This window comes from Nannospalax galili, unplaced genomic scaffold (assembly GCF_000622305.1).
Source record: "Nannospalax galili isolate Female #2095 unplaced genomic scaffold, S.galili_v1.0 scaffold139, whole genome shotgun sequence".
NCBI classification, from domain to species: domain Eukaryota; kingdom Metazoa; phylum Chordata; class Mammalia; order Rodentia; family Spalacidae; genus Nannospalax; species Nannospalax galili.
Window position 1 is genome coordinate 1,314,676 of NW_008345884.1, and position 16,981 is coordinate 1,331,656.

Consider the following 16,981-nt stretch of genomic DNA (forward strand, 5'->3'; position numbering starts at 1 on the left):
GTCCTGTAAGATATAAAATTGATTGAGTTTTTAACCTTTAAAAAAGATCTCCATTTCATTTTAAAATATACTGTTTCTTATAGAAAGACTCATTGTTTTTGCTAATAACACTTAGATGTTGGTGTGACAGAGGAGAAGCAAATTTGGGATAAGCCTCATTAGGAAGATGACACATAAACTAAGCCTTAGAGGAGCTACACCTTGTTAGTATCTGGGGACAATGTTCTAGGAAGGGAGAAGAGCTAGCAAAAGCGTCACCAGCAACAGGGACGGACGCACAGCTCCACATTGTCACTTGCATGAGCCTGAAGAGTTCCCCTAATTTGGTGGGGTGGGAGGGAAGCCTCAACTCAGGGTAAACCCAGGATTCATGATATCAACATAAAAGGAATTTCAGGATGAACCAGTGTGAAGCAGAGCTGGATTTTATTTAAAAGAGAATGAAAGGCACTCAGGAAAAGAATAAAGCATACCCACAGCATCTGGTGTGCTTCTTCAAGACGTGTCACAGTTATGAAGAGATATATTTAAAGTAGATTTTAAGTGTAGGGGTTAAGAGAAAAAGAGACATTCAGGAAAAGAATAAGGCATACCCAGTATGGACATGAACTTCTCAAGGGAGAGTCACAATTAAGTGTTTTAGCACTAGTCATGCATTCTGTTTTCGTGGTTTTCAAGTTATATCTCAAAGGGTTGTTAAGAAACTCCTCTGTCTCCTTTTGATAAGTGGGATTGTAGGGTAGCTCCCTAGGTGCTTGGATATGATTATAATCTGATAAAGTGAAGTCAGGAGCCACTAGGGTTGCACAAGGGATTTAGGACTTGTCTTTTACAGTAAATGAGGTTTCTGGTAAGAGTCCTAGAAAACTGTAGTTTTATATCTGGAAAGGGAGAAAGGCCGTAAGTAAATGCTAACTGTACCGGGATGCTAGATTCTTAGAGGTTTCAAACAGACTCCAGGGTGAGGGGCTTTTCTCCTTTCCTTCATCTCCATAATTTTCCCTGTCTCTTTCTTGCCTTACAAGGAGCATGTGGTGGGATCAATCCAAGGTGATGAGGAAAGGATGAGGAGGCAAAGGTGGAAACAGGTGGGGGTTGTAGAGCAGGAGGTAGATTTCTTTGTGTTGCAGTCTTACAGGAAGCAGGCCAGGCACAGCAGTCTTATGGTCTGATGCCACTAGAGGTGAGGTGTCAGTGACATCCTGATTTAGATGTTAAAAGTGTCCCTCTGGTAGTCCAGGCAAGGAGGAGGATAGTCTTCATAGCTGAAGCCTTCTTTTTTTTAAATCAAAGCATGGGAGGCAAAGGGCTTATCCAGGGCCGTGGAGAAAGGTAAGGCAGGGCTAGGCCTAGTGTCCCAGCAGTATTCACTTACCATCAGCAGAGCATCTCCACCTGTTCAGCTTCCTGTCTGAGGGCTTTGATACACTAGAAGCAGCTTGATGAGGAGACCTATAGACCCATGCAGATTAGATACATCGCTGACCCTGTACATAATTCAGTAGGACTAGAGACTTGTTTCCAAGCAATAGAACACAGCAAAGCAGATCCTTTGGGCATCTGAACTCCACCTGTGCTCCCCAGCCCCTCACCTTGGAGCACGTTACATTGTGAGTAATGACACTAGACAGCTATGGTCTGCCAAGCCATTCAATGCAAGGGTTTGTGGGTAAAGAAAAACTTTGGCAAAATTTTGCTGTTTCAAATTATAAGTCACCAAAAGTTAAATTGAGTGACAATCTAACTTTTACTGTTAAGTTGTGTCTCATCCTTTTATTTTCTGTCATTTTGATGTTTTCAACGATGTTATCAATTGTCCTATTGGCCCTATTCTTAAAATAGATGTTTAATTTTTAACTTGTGTATATTCAGCTTAAAAAATAAGTCCAAGATCATTCTTCTTGGGGCTCCTGTGAGCCCATTATGTCTTGTTTTAGAAAGCAAGATGATATTCAGTCTTCCAAAGAATTGCTTGGCAGGTGTGTGTGTGTGTGTGTGTGTGTGTGTGTGTGTGTGTGTGTGCACGCACGCGCACGCAGGTGCGCGCGAACACTCTCCAGGGACACACCAAATGCCTGACAGAATCCCTTCTTGAGATTTTCATAAGTGATAGTCTTTAAGCAAAAATGCATCCTCATTCATAGGTTTCAACTACACAGTAGATTTTGATCACCTTAAGCATCTCAGTTAAAGTATTTCCTAGATTCTAGAAAGCTTTTTAAATACTTAAGAATGCTAGAAGACCTAGCTGAGAGTGAACAATGAACATCGTCACATCCCTGTATCAAATTTGGCAAAGTTTGTTTTGGTTCTAGTGGAGTTATTCTGATTCTTGCTGCTATTTTTGCAGGCTAACCAACAATGAAGATTTGTTCTTATGCACTGATATTCTGGTGAGCATACAGCTTTTTGTTAGCTCTGGAGCCATCAGTCAGTATCCACTGATGGAGGTCAGTTTCTCAGGGGCTCCACTGCTAAGGGAAGTTGGCTCATCAGACCTTGTCCTAAGACCCACTTTTCTATCTCTCATTGGTAGGAAGGGCAGAGAGGAGAGGGCTCTAGAAGCCTGTGCATCAGGCTATGAGAACCTGCTTTAGGACAAGCTTTTCTTCACTGCTGGAATAATCAGAAACCTTAACTGCTTATGGTAGAAAGCAGTCTTCGCTTTCAGAGCATTTCCTCTTTATTCAATGCTCATAGCTGGCTCACCTATCACTGACTTGGAACAGAAAATTTAAGAAAAATGTCTTTTGGTTACTCCTTCAACACATGAGTGGGGGGAAAAAAATTAAAATTAACAGCACCTTTCTCCAGATTAAGGTCTAGGTTTAGTTAGCATAAATATCCTATTGATTCTTAAAAAAAAAAAGTTTTGTTTTGAAAGAGAGCAAAAAGTTGGAAAAATATGGTATTTAGGATCCTTAAATTAGCAGTGGGACTCATACAATATAGTGAATGAGAAAGTCAAGCTCTGCATCTGATGTCAGACCCTCTTCAGCTGCTCATGGTAGGCCTTAGGCAAACAGCTTGACCCTCTCTGAGTGTATGTGGCTCCGCTATGTACCGGCTATGCAGTTTTGACAATTGCCCTGCCCTCTCAGAGGCTTTTGTTCTCTTCTTTTGAGGGGTGGATAATAATAGTTCTGGCTTCAACAGTATTTGTGAAGCAACATGCTGGTAAGGCCTTGGCGCCTACCATGAGCCCAGAGATGATCAGCTGTTGTAAACCCTGAAACATGTTTTCATTTCATGTCCTTCCCACCACTACCACTGATGCTTCCCAATGATTAAGTAGTGTGCACTGGAGAAAAGGCAGGCTCTTTCAGTTAATCAAATCATTTAGTTAATTAAACCATTCCTTAAAAAGGGGGAGGACTGGTAAACCAGGCATGGTGGTACATGCCTGTAAATCCCAGCACTCAGGAGGCTAAGACAGGAGGACTGCAAGTTCAAGGCCAGCCTGGGCTACATAATGATTTCTAGGCCAGTTTGAGCTGCATAGAAAAACTGTCCAAAAAGAAAAAGATAAAAAGAAAATGGAGAACAGGATTTGGTTTAGCCACTTTAAGCAGTGACTTGTTACCAATAACCATATTTTGAAGTTGATAACAGGCAAGTTCCATAGAGGGTTCCACGAGTTGTCAGGTGCCGCTCATCTCTAGGAGTTCTATATTATTACTCAAAGCTATGCACAACGTGGGACTTAAAAATGCTGAAGACCCAGGGGCTAGGCTCATCTGAAAGCTACCCTCAGACCCAGCCTACAAAGATGTGTTTGTGTTGGAGGGACAGTTAACAACATGTAATAGAAAAAGCACTGGCTTGTGTTTAAGTCTTCTGTTTGAGCATCAGTGTATTCATCTTTAAACTAGACATGATAATATCTGCCTCATAAAGTTGTCATGAGGGTTAAACACTACCATTAACACATCATAAGGACTCAATAAATATTCCCCTTCCCCAACATAATCTCGTCTTTCCCAAGAGTACAAATGACTCACTTGGCAAAATAAGAGTAAATGAACAAAAACATAATCCAGCACAAAACTGCTGCACAGTGTATCTGTAATCATTCCAAACAACTTTACTCTTCAAAACATTTGTTCTAAATCTACGCCTTAAAAATAACTGCTGTTCCCACCATAAAGAACTTTCAGATGTGGGTGCTGGGGCTAGGGGTATAGCTCACTTAGTAAAATGAATGCATGAGGCCCTGGCTCAATCCCAACATAGAAGGATGAGGAATGGGCAGGGGGGATGAAGAGGAAGAATGAGGAGGAGGAGGAAGAGGAAGAGGAGGAGGAATGAGGAAGGGAGGAGAAAAAAGGAGTTTTAAAAAGGCCTCCTATCACAGAGATAATTGTACATCCATATTTATTGCTGCACTATTCACAATATCCAGAAATGGAACCAGCCCATCAATTGATGAAAATATAAATACACTATAGTACATACACACAATAGAATTTCATTTATCTGTAAAGAAAAACGAGACTGATATTTTCAGGCAAAAGGATAGATAGACATGAACATCAAGATGTTAAGTAAAATAAGCCAGATGCAGAAAGACGAATACCACCTTTTTTCTTATATGTGAAACAAGATATGTGTGTATCTGAGTGCATCTGTGTGTGTGTGTCTGTGTGTGTGTCTGTGTCTGTGTGTGTGTCTGTGTCTGTCTGTCTCTGTGTGTGTATGTGTCTGTGTGTCTGTGTGTGTGTGCGCGCACGCATGCACACATAAGTTATGAAACTAGAAAAGGGATCATGAGAGAAGAGGAAGAGACCTTAAGGGTAGAAGAGGGGAGAAGAGAGAAAAAAAGAATACATATATGAGAAAGCAGGAGCAGGTATGACCTGAGGGAAGGAAGGGAACCAGCCAGAGCTGGTCTAGAGAGGGGCACAGGGCAGGTAGTGAAGGAGGGGAATGAATGGGAGCAAAGTATAATGGCGTATATATGCAAGTGCCATACTGGAACCTGTTGCTTTGTATGCTAACCTGTAAGGAAACCGAGGCACATTCTAGAGGAGCAGATGCCAGGACTGCTCTGCCCAGCAAGACCTGTTGGTGGGCTGTTAGGAGACACATAAAATATCACCTCCCTGATTGTCCTCCTCAAGCACTGTTCAATAACCTTTGACAGGTAGGAGAATTGAAGGAATTTGTCAGTCACACACTACCCATCTATGTAATTGTGTAGCAGAACATTCTGGAAAGAAACTCACTATGAAGTGCTATCAGTGGTTGTCTTTGCTCTTCAGGAGAGGCAGAACTTGAGATCTAAGAGGAGACAGTACAGGCTTAAATCCTAGCTCTGTCACTTGGAGGGTATTTGACTTTGGGTACATTTTACATTCATTGTGATTAGGTTTCTTTACCAGTAAACTGGTGGTGAAGTAGCACCCATGTCCTGGGGTTGTTGTGAGGATTAATTTGCTATCAGGGGTAAAGTTCTAACAACAATGCCTGGCGTATAGTAAGAGCTCAGCAAGCGTTACTTATTTCCTTCTTATTTAAGCGGTAGAACCAATACATACACGCTTTGGTTCCCACTTCCCTGAATTTTCCAGATCTGCTTTTCCTTCTTGAGCATATTACTATTACATCGGAATGAAGGGATGTTACATATTTTCCTGAAGGCCTGAGAACAGGGTCAACTGGATTTTCTAGTCGCAGACACTGAGGTGCTTATTACCCCCATCACAGTCTATGGTTGAAGGAAGGATACTGTGTGGTTGGTGAGACCCAAGAAACAAAATGAGAGTCACAGTGACAGTTGAATGCACTTTGTGTCCCATTTCATAAGACAGATGATTCATTTCATAAGAAATTAGGAAATTTTAGTTTTTGTAAGGACTTCTTACATTCTTAGGAAAACCTTGGGCTCATTCCTCCCTATTTCCACCTCAAACCTCTGGTTTCTAGGTAACTCACTATTATTTTATTTTCCTTATAATTTACATGGCTTTTAAAAATAGTGAAATCACAATGAAAGGCAAAAGTTTGAAACTTTTTATAGTATTGGAATGAATACATTTTTTAAAATATTTTATTTTATGTGTATGAGTGTATTGCCTGCATGTGTGTAAGTGCACCTGTGTTGTGCAATGCCCTCAGAGGTCAGAAAAGAGCATCAGATCCTCTGGAACTGAAGTTATAGACAGTTGTTAGCTGCCATGTGGGTGCTGGGAATCGGACCTGGGCCCTTTGCAAGAGCAGTCAATGCTCTTAACCGCTGAGCTATCACTCTAGCCTCTAAATAAATTTTCTTGGACCAGGAAAGTTGGAGAAAGAAGAGAAGGAGTAAACATATTTGATTTTTTTTTATTAATTTCTGAATGCCGACAGGTGTCATGCATCATGTGGTTTATGTGTAATGTCATTCTCAAGTATATTTTAAAGTTCCAAACCCAGAAAGAAAACTAAGGAGTGAACTACTTTCTTTTCTCTATATCCCTGGACAAATTTTCAACAGTTTTTCAGGAAAGTCTTTGCTCATTTTGAAATCTTTTCTTGACAGCAGCTAACAAGCTTGTACAATATAGTTGCCAAGACAAAGTCAAGACCATGTGGTATACTGACAGGGAGATGGTAAAATAGATTAGCAATGTGAGCAGCAGGATTTTTTTAATAGGAAAAAATAAAATGGTGTTGCCCTTTATAAGTGGTTACACTGGCAACTCTGCCATCTGTTCTTGTGAAGCTTTCTCATGTGGCCTTTTCTCTCTTACCACCTTGCTCATGAATGCATGACTAGTCTCCTAATTATACCCATCTTCAAGCCCCTGCACCAAGCTATGTCCAAATGGGTCCACTGCATTCAAGTTAGACAAAGGCATTCTCATTTGCTCAAATCAGAAACCTTTTTTCTCTGAATGCTACTTGAAGGCTTGGCTTGAGCCAAACCATATAATGACTACAAAGATAGATGCACCCTTGCTCCCATCCCTGTACAAACATTCACCACTTGAATAAATTTATTCTTGTCAGACGTGAGTACCAGCCAAATACTTACTCATTTTTCAGAGAATCTTGTCTTAGTTTTTAAAAGACTCAATTTTCCCTTTCTTTTTACCTTCAGGTACAATCCTCGGATTTACCCTCCGACCATATAAAATGAGCTACCGAGAAGTCAAATACTTCTCCTTTCCTGGGGAGCTTCTGATGCGAATGTTACAGATGCTGGTCTTACCACTTATCATCTCCAGCCTTGTCACAGGTACCATATGCAGTTTGGGGTGTCTTGTATGTTTTTAAAGTGTGCTTATTGCAAAAGATTGCTTAAAAAAGCAAACGCTTTAGGTTTCTGCTGGATGCATGCTCTATTCTAGAAAAAAAGAAAGTCCCTTCGAAATGATGGAAAGGAGGCTTTAGTAATGCATGAATGATTATGACTCTCATATTTTACCAATCACAAGAGGAAATGGATTTAAACACCCACGTAATCTGGTCTGCCTCACCATGAAAGAGGTGCCCTGCTAAACATCACACAACCAGCCTTCTCTGACCACAGTGATGTAGTTGACAACAGCGTACAACAGGTCTGTTTTCTCACCCTCTTATCCCACCCAGATAACATCTGGTTGGACAGCCTATTAGCTATTGATGCAAGAATGCTTGTTCTCAGAGCCACCAGGACTTGAGCGGGAGCCTTCTTGGAAGCCTCATCAAGAGGTAATGCCCACGACACACTCACCAACTCTACTGCCACCAACACTTTATCTTTTCCTGGTGTACCCGCATGATTTCATTTCCCTCTCCAGTTGTCCCACCCACCCCATTACCTTTTATGCTGGTGGGAGAATGGGGAGGGGGCGGGCAATGGCTACTCTGTCCATTGACACTTTGATTTTTAAGCAGTGGAAGCTTCACAGGAAAGGATTCTGTTTACCATGACAGTCAGGAAGCAGCTTAATACTGCATGGGACAGGTTAAAGAATCACTTGCTATGTGATTGACAAATAACAGACAAGGGCAAGAAGTTGCAGAAAAAAAAATGTTACCGTACATTTCTTCCTGCCCACTCTTCTCTTTCCCCCACAGCACATCTCTGGCTTGGAGAAGGAATTTCCATAGACACTACCCCAGCAGGATGGTTTCTGGGTTTGTAGCTAAGGCCCAAACCTCAGGTATTACTAACCCTGTTCTCTTTTTCCACCTGTGGTCACTGTCCTTCTTTAGGCAGACCATGTCACCTCTGTGCGAGCTGCATCTTTCCCCCTCTTCCCAAGGGTTCTAAAGACATAATCTTTCCAAATCTCCATGTAACAAGAACCTCACAGTGCAACTCAAAGGTCATGGGGCAGCATTCTGACTATTACATGCCTTAGAGGGCTGGTCATTACTTGTACAAGAACTATGCCCAATTATTCCTCAATGCCTTGCAGATCTGTGCTGGCTTCCACTTGTCTGGGGCCTTAAACAAGTAATTGCATGTACACAGGCTCATAGTGGAGGATAAACTTGCCCACAAAACAGTCCAGTAGACCTTTGGGGTACTTGGTTATGAAATTGGACTGTCCGTTGCTAACTAAGGGTAATCATAGAAGCTGAAATTCTTATCACAAAAGCTGCATTAAATGTCTCCATGAGCGCATGTTTTCATTTCATTACCTATTTTTCTAGGAAACAAATTCTTTACAGAAAGCACTTACAGGTCAGAACCCATTCTTAACATTATGTCTAGTAAACTAATTAATCCTTCTGCATCATCCCTAGTAGTCTCTAAGCTGAGAACCTAAAGTTCTCCTGGACACACTCTGATGGGTCCTGGATTTCTTTTACGGCCTATTCTGGGGTAGAAACAAGTTTCTGCTTTCTCAAAATTGTGTTGAAAACCCATATTCTTGAGAAGAGGAAAACTTGTATATGACATAGTTATAAAAAGCATTGCTTCCCTTTGTAACAGTCCCAGTTAACCTTTCCCCTACACTAGAATTCCCTGGTGTTTTAAATACTTAATAATCAAACTTTATTGAAGGAACAAGCGTTTTGGTTGAGTAATTTTTCAGGAAAAATAATATTCTGATGCAATTCCTTCACACGGTTAAAAAAATTTTGGAGAAATTATCAATGTTTATAATATTGTTGTTGAAGAAAATAGGATTATAAGTTGCAAGCAATCAATAACACATGCTAACTGTGAGTTGGAGTGCAGTCACATGGGAGTTAAGACAAGGAGCTGGGGGTGTAATTTAGCTCTGCCAGAGATCTTTTTAAGGTGTTAGTCTCAAAGAAGCAATTCCCAAGCTACACAATAATTTAGATACTTAAAATCAATTAAAATGAATGATTGATTCAATGAGAATTTCCTTCATGATTTTGAGTACAAAGGTTCTCAAAGTGAGAATGGAAAGAAGGAAATGTTTTCAAATGATATAGACCCCTAGAGGATCCCTGTGTGTCCTGGGAGATATTACTGGGGAATATGTTGCCTAGGGAGAGAACAAAGTAAGGCTCCGTTATTCAAGAACGGAAAAGCAATTTCAAAAGCTCACAGTCATCAAGTGGATGACGTATGTATATGAAGATGCCCTTTCAGGCTACTTTTTGTTTTCCTACTTTGATAGTCATGGATACAGAGAAATATTTCTCTCCAGCTAGAGAAAGAACAGGGCTGAGTGTGATGATTAAGTGGAGCATGGTTACACTGCAGAATAACATAGACAGAGTGGGGCAAGGAGGGTATTGAGACCTGAGGAGTGTAAGACTAATCTGCTCCAACCAGTTGTTGCCATGTGTCCACAGGAGCAAAATCTTACCATTTTTCAAGAGAACCTAGCTATCCAAAGTTTTAAGAGATCCTCCTAACATTTCAATGTTCGTATAATGCACAAAAGAGAAAACTACAGCCAAGCAAAGAAAATTTCCTGGCTCAGTCCAACCCTAGGGCTGCTAATTTCAAATTCATGTTTGAATGTCAGTGCTACTGATTATGAGGAACGTACCACTAAATTTGTCCATCTATCAGGCTCTCACTGGTTTGCATGTTGCCGGACGCAACCACTGGTAATCTTATGCCAAACAAAGCTTACCTCCTGTGGAATTAGTATTAAACAACATGTATATTACTAACTTTTCTGTTGCTGTGAGAAAATACCCTGACCAAGGCAACCTATAGAAGGCAGAGTTTACTGGGGCTTATGGTTCCAGACAGATAAGTGTCCATCATGGTATGGGGAGGCAGCCCAAGCAGAACGCTGAGAACCCACCTCTTCAACTATGCACAGGGAGCAGAGAGAGCAAGCTGGAAGTGAAGCAAGGCCATGAATTCTCAAAACCACCCCCAGTGACATGCTCCCTCCAGCAAGGCCAGACCTTCTAAACTGCCACAAACAGTGCCACTCTCTGGGGCCAAGTATTCAAATACATGAGCCTACAGAGGACATTTCTCATTCAAACCACCACACCTTGTTTATTATTATTAAACAATAGCTACTGGGAAGGCTCTCCCCACCGTGTGCTGGGTATGATCACATTGTGTAGTAAGAATTTAGAGGTCAGACTGCCAGACTACCATAGAAAGTATTTCCCAGTGGAAAAACACTTCACAGACTTAGTGCCCCTAAATTCAAAAGTCTTAGAATCTGTGCAGATGGAAATTAAGGTGGATAAAGTCATTATTGCATTTCTTGGGCTAGACATTTTGTTTTGGAAGATTCTAGAGAACATACTATACATTTAAGGGTAACAAAGTCACATTTTGTTGTTTTGTTTGTTTTGTGTTTTGCCGTGCTGGGAATCCAACCCAGTGCCTTGTACACGCTGGGCAAGTGCTCTATCACTGAGCTACATCTCTAGCCCTAAAGAGAAATCTAAGTTGGAATTTTGTGCTTGAAATAGTCCTGTTTATAAACTGAGGCATGGAATGCCCCATAAACCCTGTTCTTGTCCTGAATTAAAATCCAGTCTTCCCAAACATCCCTGATGAATATTGGCATTCCGGAAGCTCCAGGAGCTGGGAGGAAGCCCAGTGTCTACGTTTGTACTCAAGTACCTTTTTTTTTCTTGAACAAGAAGAATAGGTCTGTGCCAACACAGCACACAATAAAACAAGGATTTGGCACCAATTTCTATTGATTTGGTCAGAATAAGCAGCCAAACTAGCTAATTCATGCCAGAAATATGAGTTGGTTTGGCTGGCTTAGCCTGATTTAACTCACAGGATAATAATTAAATGCCATATCTGGTTGTGCTGTGTGGGCAAAACTATCCTTACTTCTGAATCTTTTTAGAAAATTAGTGCTTTCTTGTGTTTTCATCCTAAGTATGCATTTTCCTTCAATCACTCATCATACAAGAGAACTTTGATGCCACCACAGTTTTCTGAAAAGGGAAAGCTTTGGGCAGACAACCTCTGCGGAGTGGGGCACATTGTCAGTAAGTAAAAGACGTGAGACATGCACATTAAGCGCAGTTGCAAAGGCGGCAGCAGTTTGAGACCTGTGCTGGGACACTCTGGACGTTAGATCCCAAATGGATGACATTCACCTTGTTTTATCCATCCATTCATTCATTTAAAACTACATACTATGTCAGACTCTGAGCTAGATGTTGGAGATACCAGTGTACAAAAACGCAGTCCACAAGAAGTTGTACATGGGGTATGAGGAGGAAGGCTCTCCAAACTCAAAATAGGGACAATTCCACTATGGGAGTTATATACACTTCCAAAAGAAACACACAGTTTGGTTGATTTATTATTTATTTATTTATTATTTGATAATTTCATACATGTATAGTATATTTAAGGTCATACTCACCCACACTGTCCCCACCCCACCTTGGGTTGGGATTTTTTTTTTAAGGACATAATTCCAAATCTGATTTTCAGAGAGTCATGGCATCTCCAACCCTAAGTCAGTTAGCTAGTCCAGAATTTGCCAACATGGGTATCATCTCTATTCTCCTTACTTTAAATATCTTCAAATTAATATAGCATTTCTTACATGGCTTCAATCACTACTAATTATGGAAACCTGAAGGAGATAATAAATTGAAATGTTATAAAATTCTGAATTGGGGGCTGGAGAGATGGCTCAGCAGTTAAGAGCACTGACTGCTCTTGCAGAGGACCCGGGTTCAACTCCCAGCATCCACATGGCAACTATGAACCATCCTTAACTCCAGTTACAGGGGAATCCAAAGCCCTCTTCTGACCTCTGTGGCACTGCATGACATGGGTGCACTCACATACACGCAGGCAATACACTCATACACATAAAATAAAAATAACAAATAAAATATTTTTTTTAAATTCTGAATTGACACAGCCACCCAACAAAGACTCTAAGGGCCCAAGATCCCCACTGTCATAGTTGAAAAAACATTAGAATTAGCAAATGTCTACAAGCTGTTACGTACATCTTAATCCTGTGAAGGCTTTCTCTTTCCTGTAATCCAAAGACTTAAAATGGGATTTAAAAGAACAGCCTTCTCACTCTATGTGATTTCATAAAAATGAAGAAAGTGTTTCTGTTGCTCTAAAACTCCTGTATTTACCCCTTCTTGAGACGAACTGATGTAAGCCAATCATCCTTGCACTTTCCCTTACAAAATGACTGTCCAGCTTCCTCTTGAACATTTCCAAGGACAAACGATCTTTGGAACTCATTTGTCCTTGTAAAACTAATGATTTCTTTTTTGTATCCAAAACAAAACAAGCAAAATTTTAAAGGAACAGGAAAACAAAATATCTGCTTGCCTGTAATCTCTCCATATGACAACTCTGTGATGGTCATATATTACTTGGGCATTTTCTTTTGAATCCTGTGGAAGGTGGGACTTGACAATACCTGAAACCAACAAACTGGAATCACCAACAAAGGATTCTTTTAACTGAGAAAATAATTAAAGTAAAAGCAATAAATGTTGTGTCCCAAAGTATGGTACTTTGGCTTCAAAGAAATGATAGTTACAACAACAACAACAAAAAAAAAAACTCAAGTTTTGTCATTTAACACAAGAGATCCAAATACAACAAGCTTTCGAAACGTACATTAAGGGCTTACAAAAATGACAGCCAGGGTCACTTCAGAAAAATCTAATATTTTCACCTATTTGTTGCCAAGGGCTGGTGTGTATCTAAGGCCAATTTGAATACTCTGGGCACATATGGGCACGAATGGGGGGTGAGGTGGAGTAGGCATACATTTCCATTTATTGGAATAAAAAAACCATATCTCTAAAGAAAGGAGTTTCTTTAGGCTTTGCCTCCTTCTCAGTAAAATGGAGGTGATAGTAGTACCTATGTTGTAGGCTTGGTGTGAGGATTCGTCTTGGCCCATGGAACATGCTCACCTAGTGGTAGCTGTTGACTGTAAGAGCAACAACAGCAAGAGCTGTCCACTGGCAGCTCTCTTTGCACAAATTAAAATTCGGCAGCAAGAAGAAAGAACTTGAGCTCAGGGGCACATAATTAAGGCTGCAGCTTCCACGTCTCATTTATATATGACCCTCATAGCAACCACTTTCCTTTTAAAGTGAATTAAAGAAGTAGTAAAGTTAATCCAGTAACAACATGGGAGCTGTAGAAAATTCCTCCCTCACCCCTGGAGGTGATTGGTTTCTGCCCTGTAGCATGAGATTTGATTTCCTTGATCACAGCTGCATAACTCTAAATATTATCCTTGTTTATACAACTGCCCAGTCTTCCCAGAGAAACAGCCTATGTAGGGTACCCTGGATTCCATTGGCCAGTGAATACCAGAACCTTTCTGGCTCACCAGAACTTGAGGCAAACTCAGCCTCTACCTCAACATTCAAACCACTGGAGACCTGGAAGGAGTCAGCCATAATGGTACTTCATTTGAAGCCTGCACACTATTCCTATGTTATCCCCTGGGGGCTGATCACAAGCATGTGGGAAAGGAGGCTGAGCAAAGCTTACCTGGAAAAGGAAGTGGTAGGATGTAAGAAGAGAAGCTCATTCGAGGGGTAAGGCAATCTTCTGACTTCTTGCATCATGTAGAAAGGAAATATGGGTAATGTCTGTTCATTTTCCCATGGGTTTGAGTAGAAGTGAGATATAGACAAAGTCATTGACGTCTGTCTATCACAGAAAAGGCTGCATTTCCATTATGACCACTTCATTCAGCAAGCAATTATTGAGGCTTCATAGATGCCAGGCCAGGATCTAAGGGTACACAAATGAAGAAGACACAGTTCCTGTCCTCCAAGAGTTCACAGTCTGATTTGGGATGATTAATTCATGGTTATGCTAGAGAAGGTAACAGTGACAGGAAGGAGAAGCCTTGGGGAACCCGGTGGGCAAGGAGTAGTACAACCTACTCTCTCCTCCCTGCCCTGCTTCCAGATTCCCCCTCCAGCAAATTTTTCTTGTTTGTTTGATCTTAAACAATAGCAAATGTGATAAGAGCCAGAGGCAGGCAGAGTCTTGAAAAACAAGGAGTTTGTAGTCCCGCCGTGAGAAATATGGTGTCACAAATGGAAAGCTGGGGGAAAGAGATGCCTGATGGGGTTTCAATCACAGAAACTGGCCCTTTCAGAGGAGGCCAAGAGACTCAAGCTTTTGAGCTAGAAGGCAAGGCAAGGCAGTGTTGTATTACCTTGCTTCAAGTGGGGGCCTCCCCTGCCCAGTACCCTGGAGAGTGGTCATCTAGTTCTACCCGATGCCCTGGCTGTTGAGCCTGAAGCTTGCCTTCTGCAAGGTCCACCTGCTGGTCCTAATTGTGCCATGTGGGGAGTAGAGAGGACAGTTTCCACATGGCATCTCTTGGGCATCTGAGCCCCTGAAAGGGGTCCCAAGTGCTTCTGATGGGCCTGTTTCCCAGGTCTTTCTCCATCCTGACTACCCCTCATACACAGCCATGTTCCTAGAACCAACCCTGCTGCCCCAACTGCCAGATAACTGGGTAGAGACAGTCATCGACTCAGTCCTCCATTAACACAGCTGTTACTAGCTACAATGAACCAGTAAATCCCACAGAGCTAGATGTTATAAAAAGACTTCTGTGGTAAAAGTAGAATAGTTCTGCATTTGAAGAAACAGGCTACAAGGCTCAAGGTTCAGGGTATGATGCTGCCTTCTAAATGACTGGTCTTGTGTAAGTTGGAAATTCCTACCTGTGAATTTCAGTAGCTTTAAGTTAGCCTATGGTTCAGATCAGTTTTAGTTTAGAAGATATTTTTGAAAATTTTAAAGTCTCCTTTTTCTCTAAGGAAAACGGGATTTTTCTCCCCTCAATTACCAAGGTGATGATCTCCTTGAGACCAGTGTGGAACCAAGGTCTGTGAACACATTGGGAGACAAGCTTTTCTGTGGTTGATAACCTAACTATTCCAGGACAGTAAGGTCGAGGATAAATTCTGTCCTGGAGGTCTGTGCTTAAACACTGTAGGGGGCTAGGGCGGGCCTGAAGGGTGCAAGTCTTTCTAGAGTGAGAGAACCATTGGTGTTAGTCATGGTTCTCTAGCCAAAACTATCAATAGAATGAATATATATTAAAAGAGAATTGGTTGCATTGACTTACACAATATGGTCCTTGTAGTCCAATGATGGCTGTCTCACACCAGAGAGGCTGAGAATATGGTAGTTGCTCACTCCATGAGGCTGGGTGCCTCAGTTAGTAGTCCCAGTGAGTCACTGAAGGCCTGGAAGATTCCTGGAGAGCCACTGGTCTTCCACCCATGTTGACAGCATGAAAAAGTTGGTTCTAATATCTGTGAAGGAATCAGCAGTGTCTTTAACAGGGTAGAAGAACTTACCAGTGATACCGATGGCCAAGCAGGCAAAAAGCAAAAGGCTTTCCTTCTTTCATGTCCTTTTATCTGTGCAGCCACAAGACGGTACCACCCACATTTAGGCTGGGTCTTCCCACATCAATTAAGACAATCCCCACAGACAAACCCATGGTCCAACCTAATGTAGACAATTTCTCATTGCAGCTGTCTTCCCAGGTGATTGTAGATTGTCGAGTTGACAATTAGAATTAACCATCACAGCCATCTTAGGCCCTTCTGACTTATAGAGCTCACAATCTGAGTGGAAACACTGTCACATTCTGATTAATCTCACCATCTAAAGGCAGCAAGTTACCCTTTCCCATAAGTGTTCTTCAATTAACTGGTTCAAAATGGGGTCTGGGGATTGATGTTTCCTTATAGTTATCCAGGCTATTGGATAACTATGGACCCAAGGTTGAGAACTACCATTTATTGTTTCCCTAGACTTGTTCTCTGATGTCTAGTGCTGTGGTCTCTAGTGTCACCATTTAGTTCAGGCCCTAATTAGTTCAGCTGCCCCCTCTTCCAGGAAGCCGTCTCTGGCTTTCCCCCCATCTGTTTTCTAACAGATGCTCCCAGATGCATAGGTGTTTCCATCTCATAGAGCCTGCACATCTGTCTCCATCCCTCACAAAAGGTTTCTGGAGAATATAGCCTCTTTTCTGCTTTGCCTAAAGAACAGAGTCTGACTTCTCGACAAGGTGAATGAGACCCTTGACCGACTTCACGAGGCACCAGACCAGCTGTATGGCCCATTGCTTCCCTGACAGACACTGCTTCCTGTTTCGATGTTCCAGTGCCCTCAGCACTTGATCTTCCCCCTGGTGTGTTTGCCCCTTGGCATGACCTTTTCCACAGCCCATCAAAGTCCATTAACTCCTCCAAAGTCCAGCAAGGCCTTTCAGTTCTGTACAAAATTGTCCATGCTGGCTCCAACTTAAAGCAAGGACCGTCTCCCTGGAGCAGCTACTGCCATTTCTTATGGGTCACTGACACACACTGCAAAGTCTTATCCTCCCAACTGAATTAAAGGATTCCCCTGGGATTACCTTTTATATATTTTTGGAACACTTAGTTCATCCTGTCTGACAGCATATTATTTTAATGGTTATCTTTAATTACAAGTCATACATAGAGAGTATTAAAAATAACACCTGTAAATAATGATGTGCAAAAGCTAAGAAGTGCTACCCTGTGGAGCAGGTCCGCAGAGCTCACATCTTATGGGAAGCAGTGT

The 16,981-nt window shown here is 41.6% G+C and overlaps 1 protein-coding gene across 1 annotated transcript in view; it reads left to right on the forward strand.

Annotated features, from left to right (window-relative positions):
• The window catches only part of Slc1a3 (solute carrier family 1 member 3), an 82,268-nt gene that overhangs the window by 17,058 nt on the left and 48,229 nt on the right, over nucleotides 1-16,981 (forward strand). Inside the window, exon 3 of the mRNA XM_008842073.1 lies at nucleotides 7,082-7,219. Coding sequence (XP_008840295.1) covers nucleotides 7,082-7,219 — 138 coding nt within the window. The remainder of the gene's footprint in view (nucleotides 1-7,081; nucleotides 7,220-16,981) is intronic.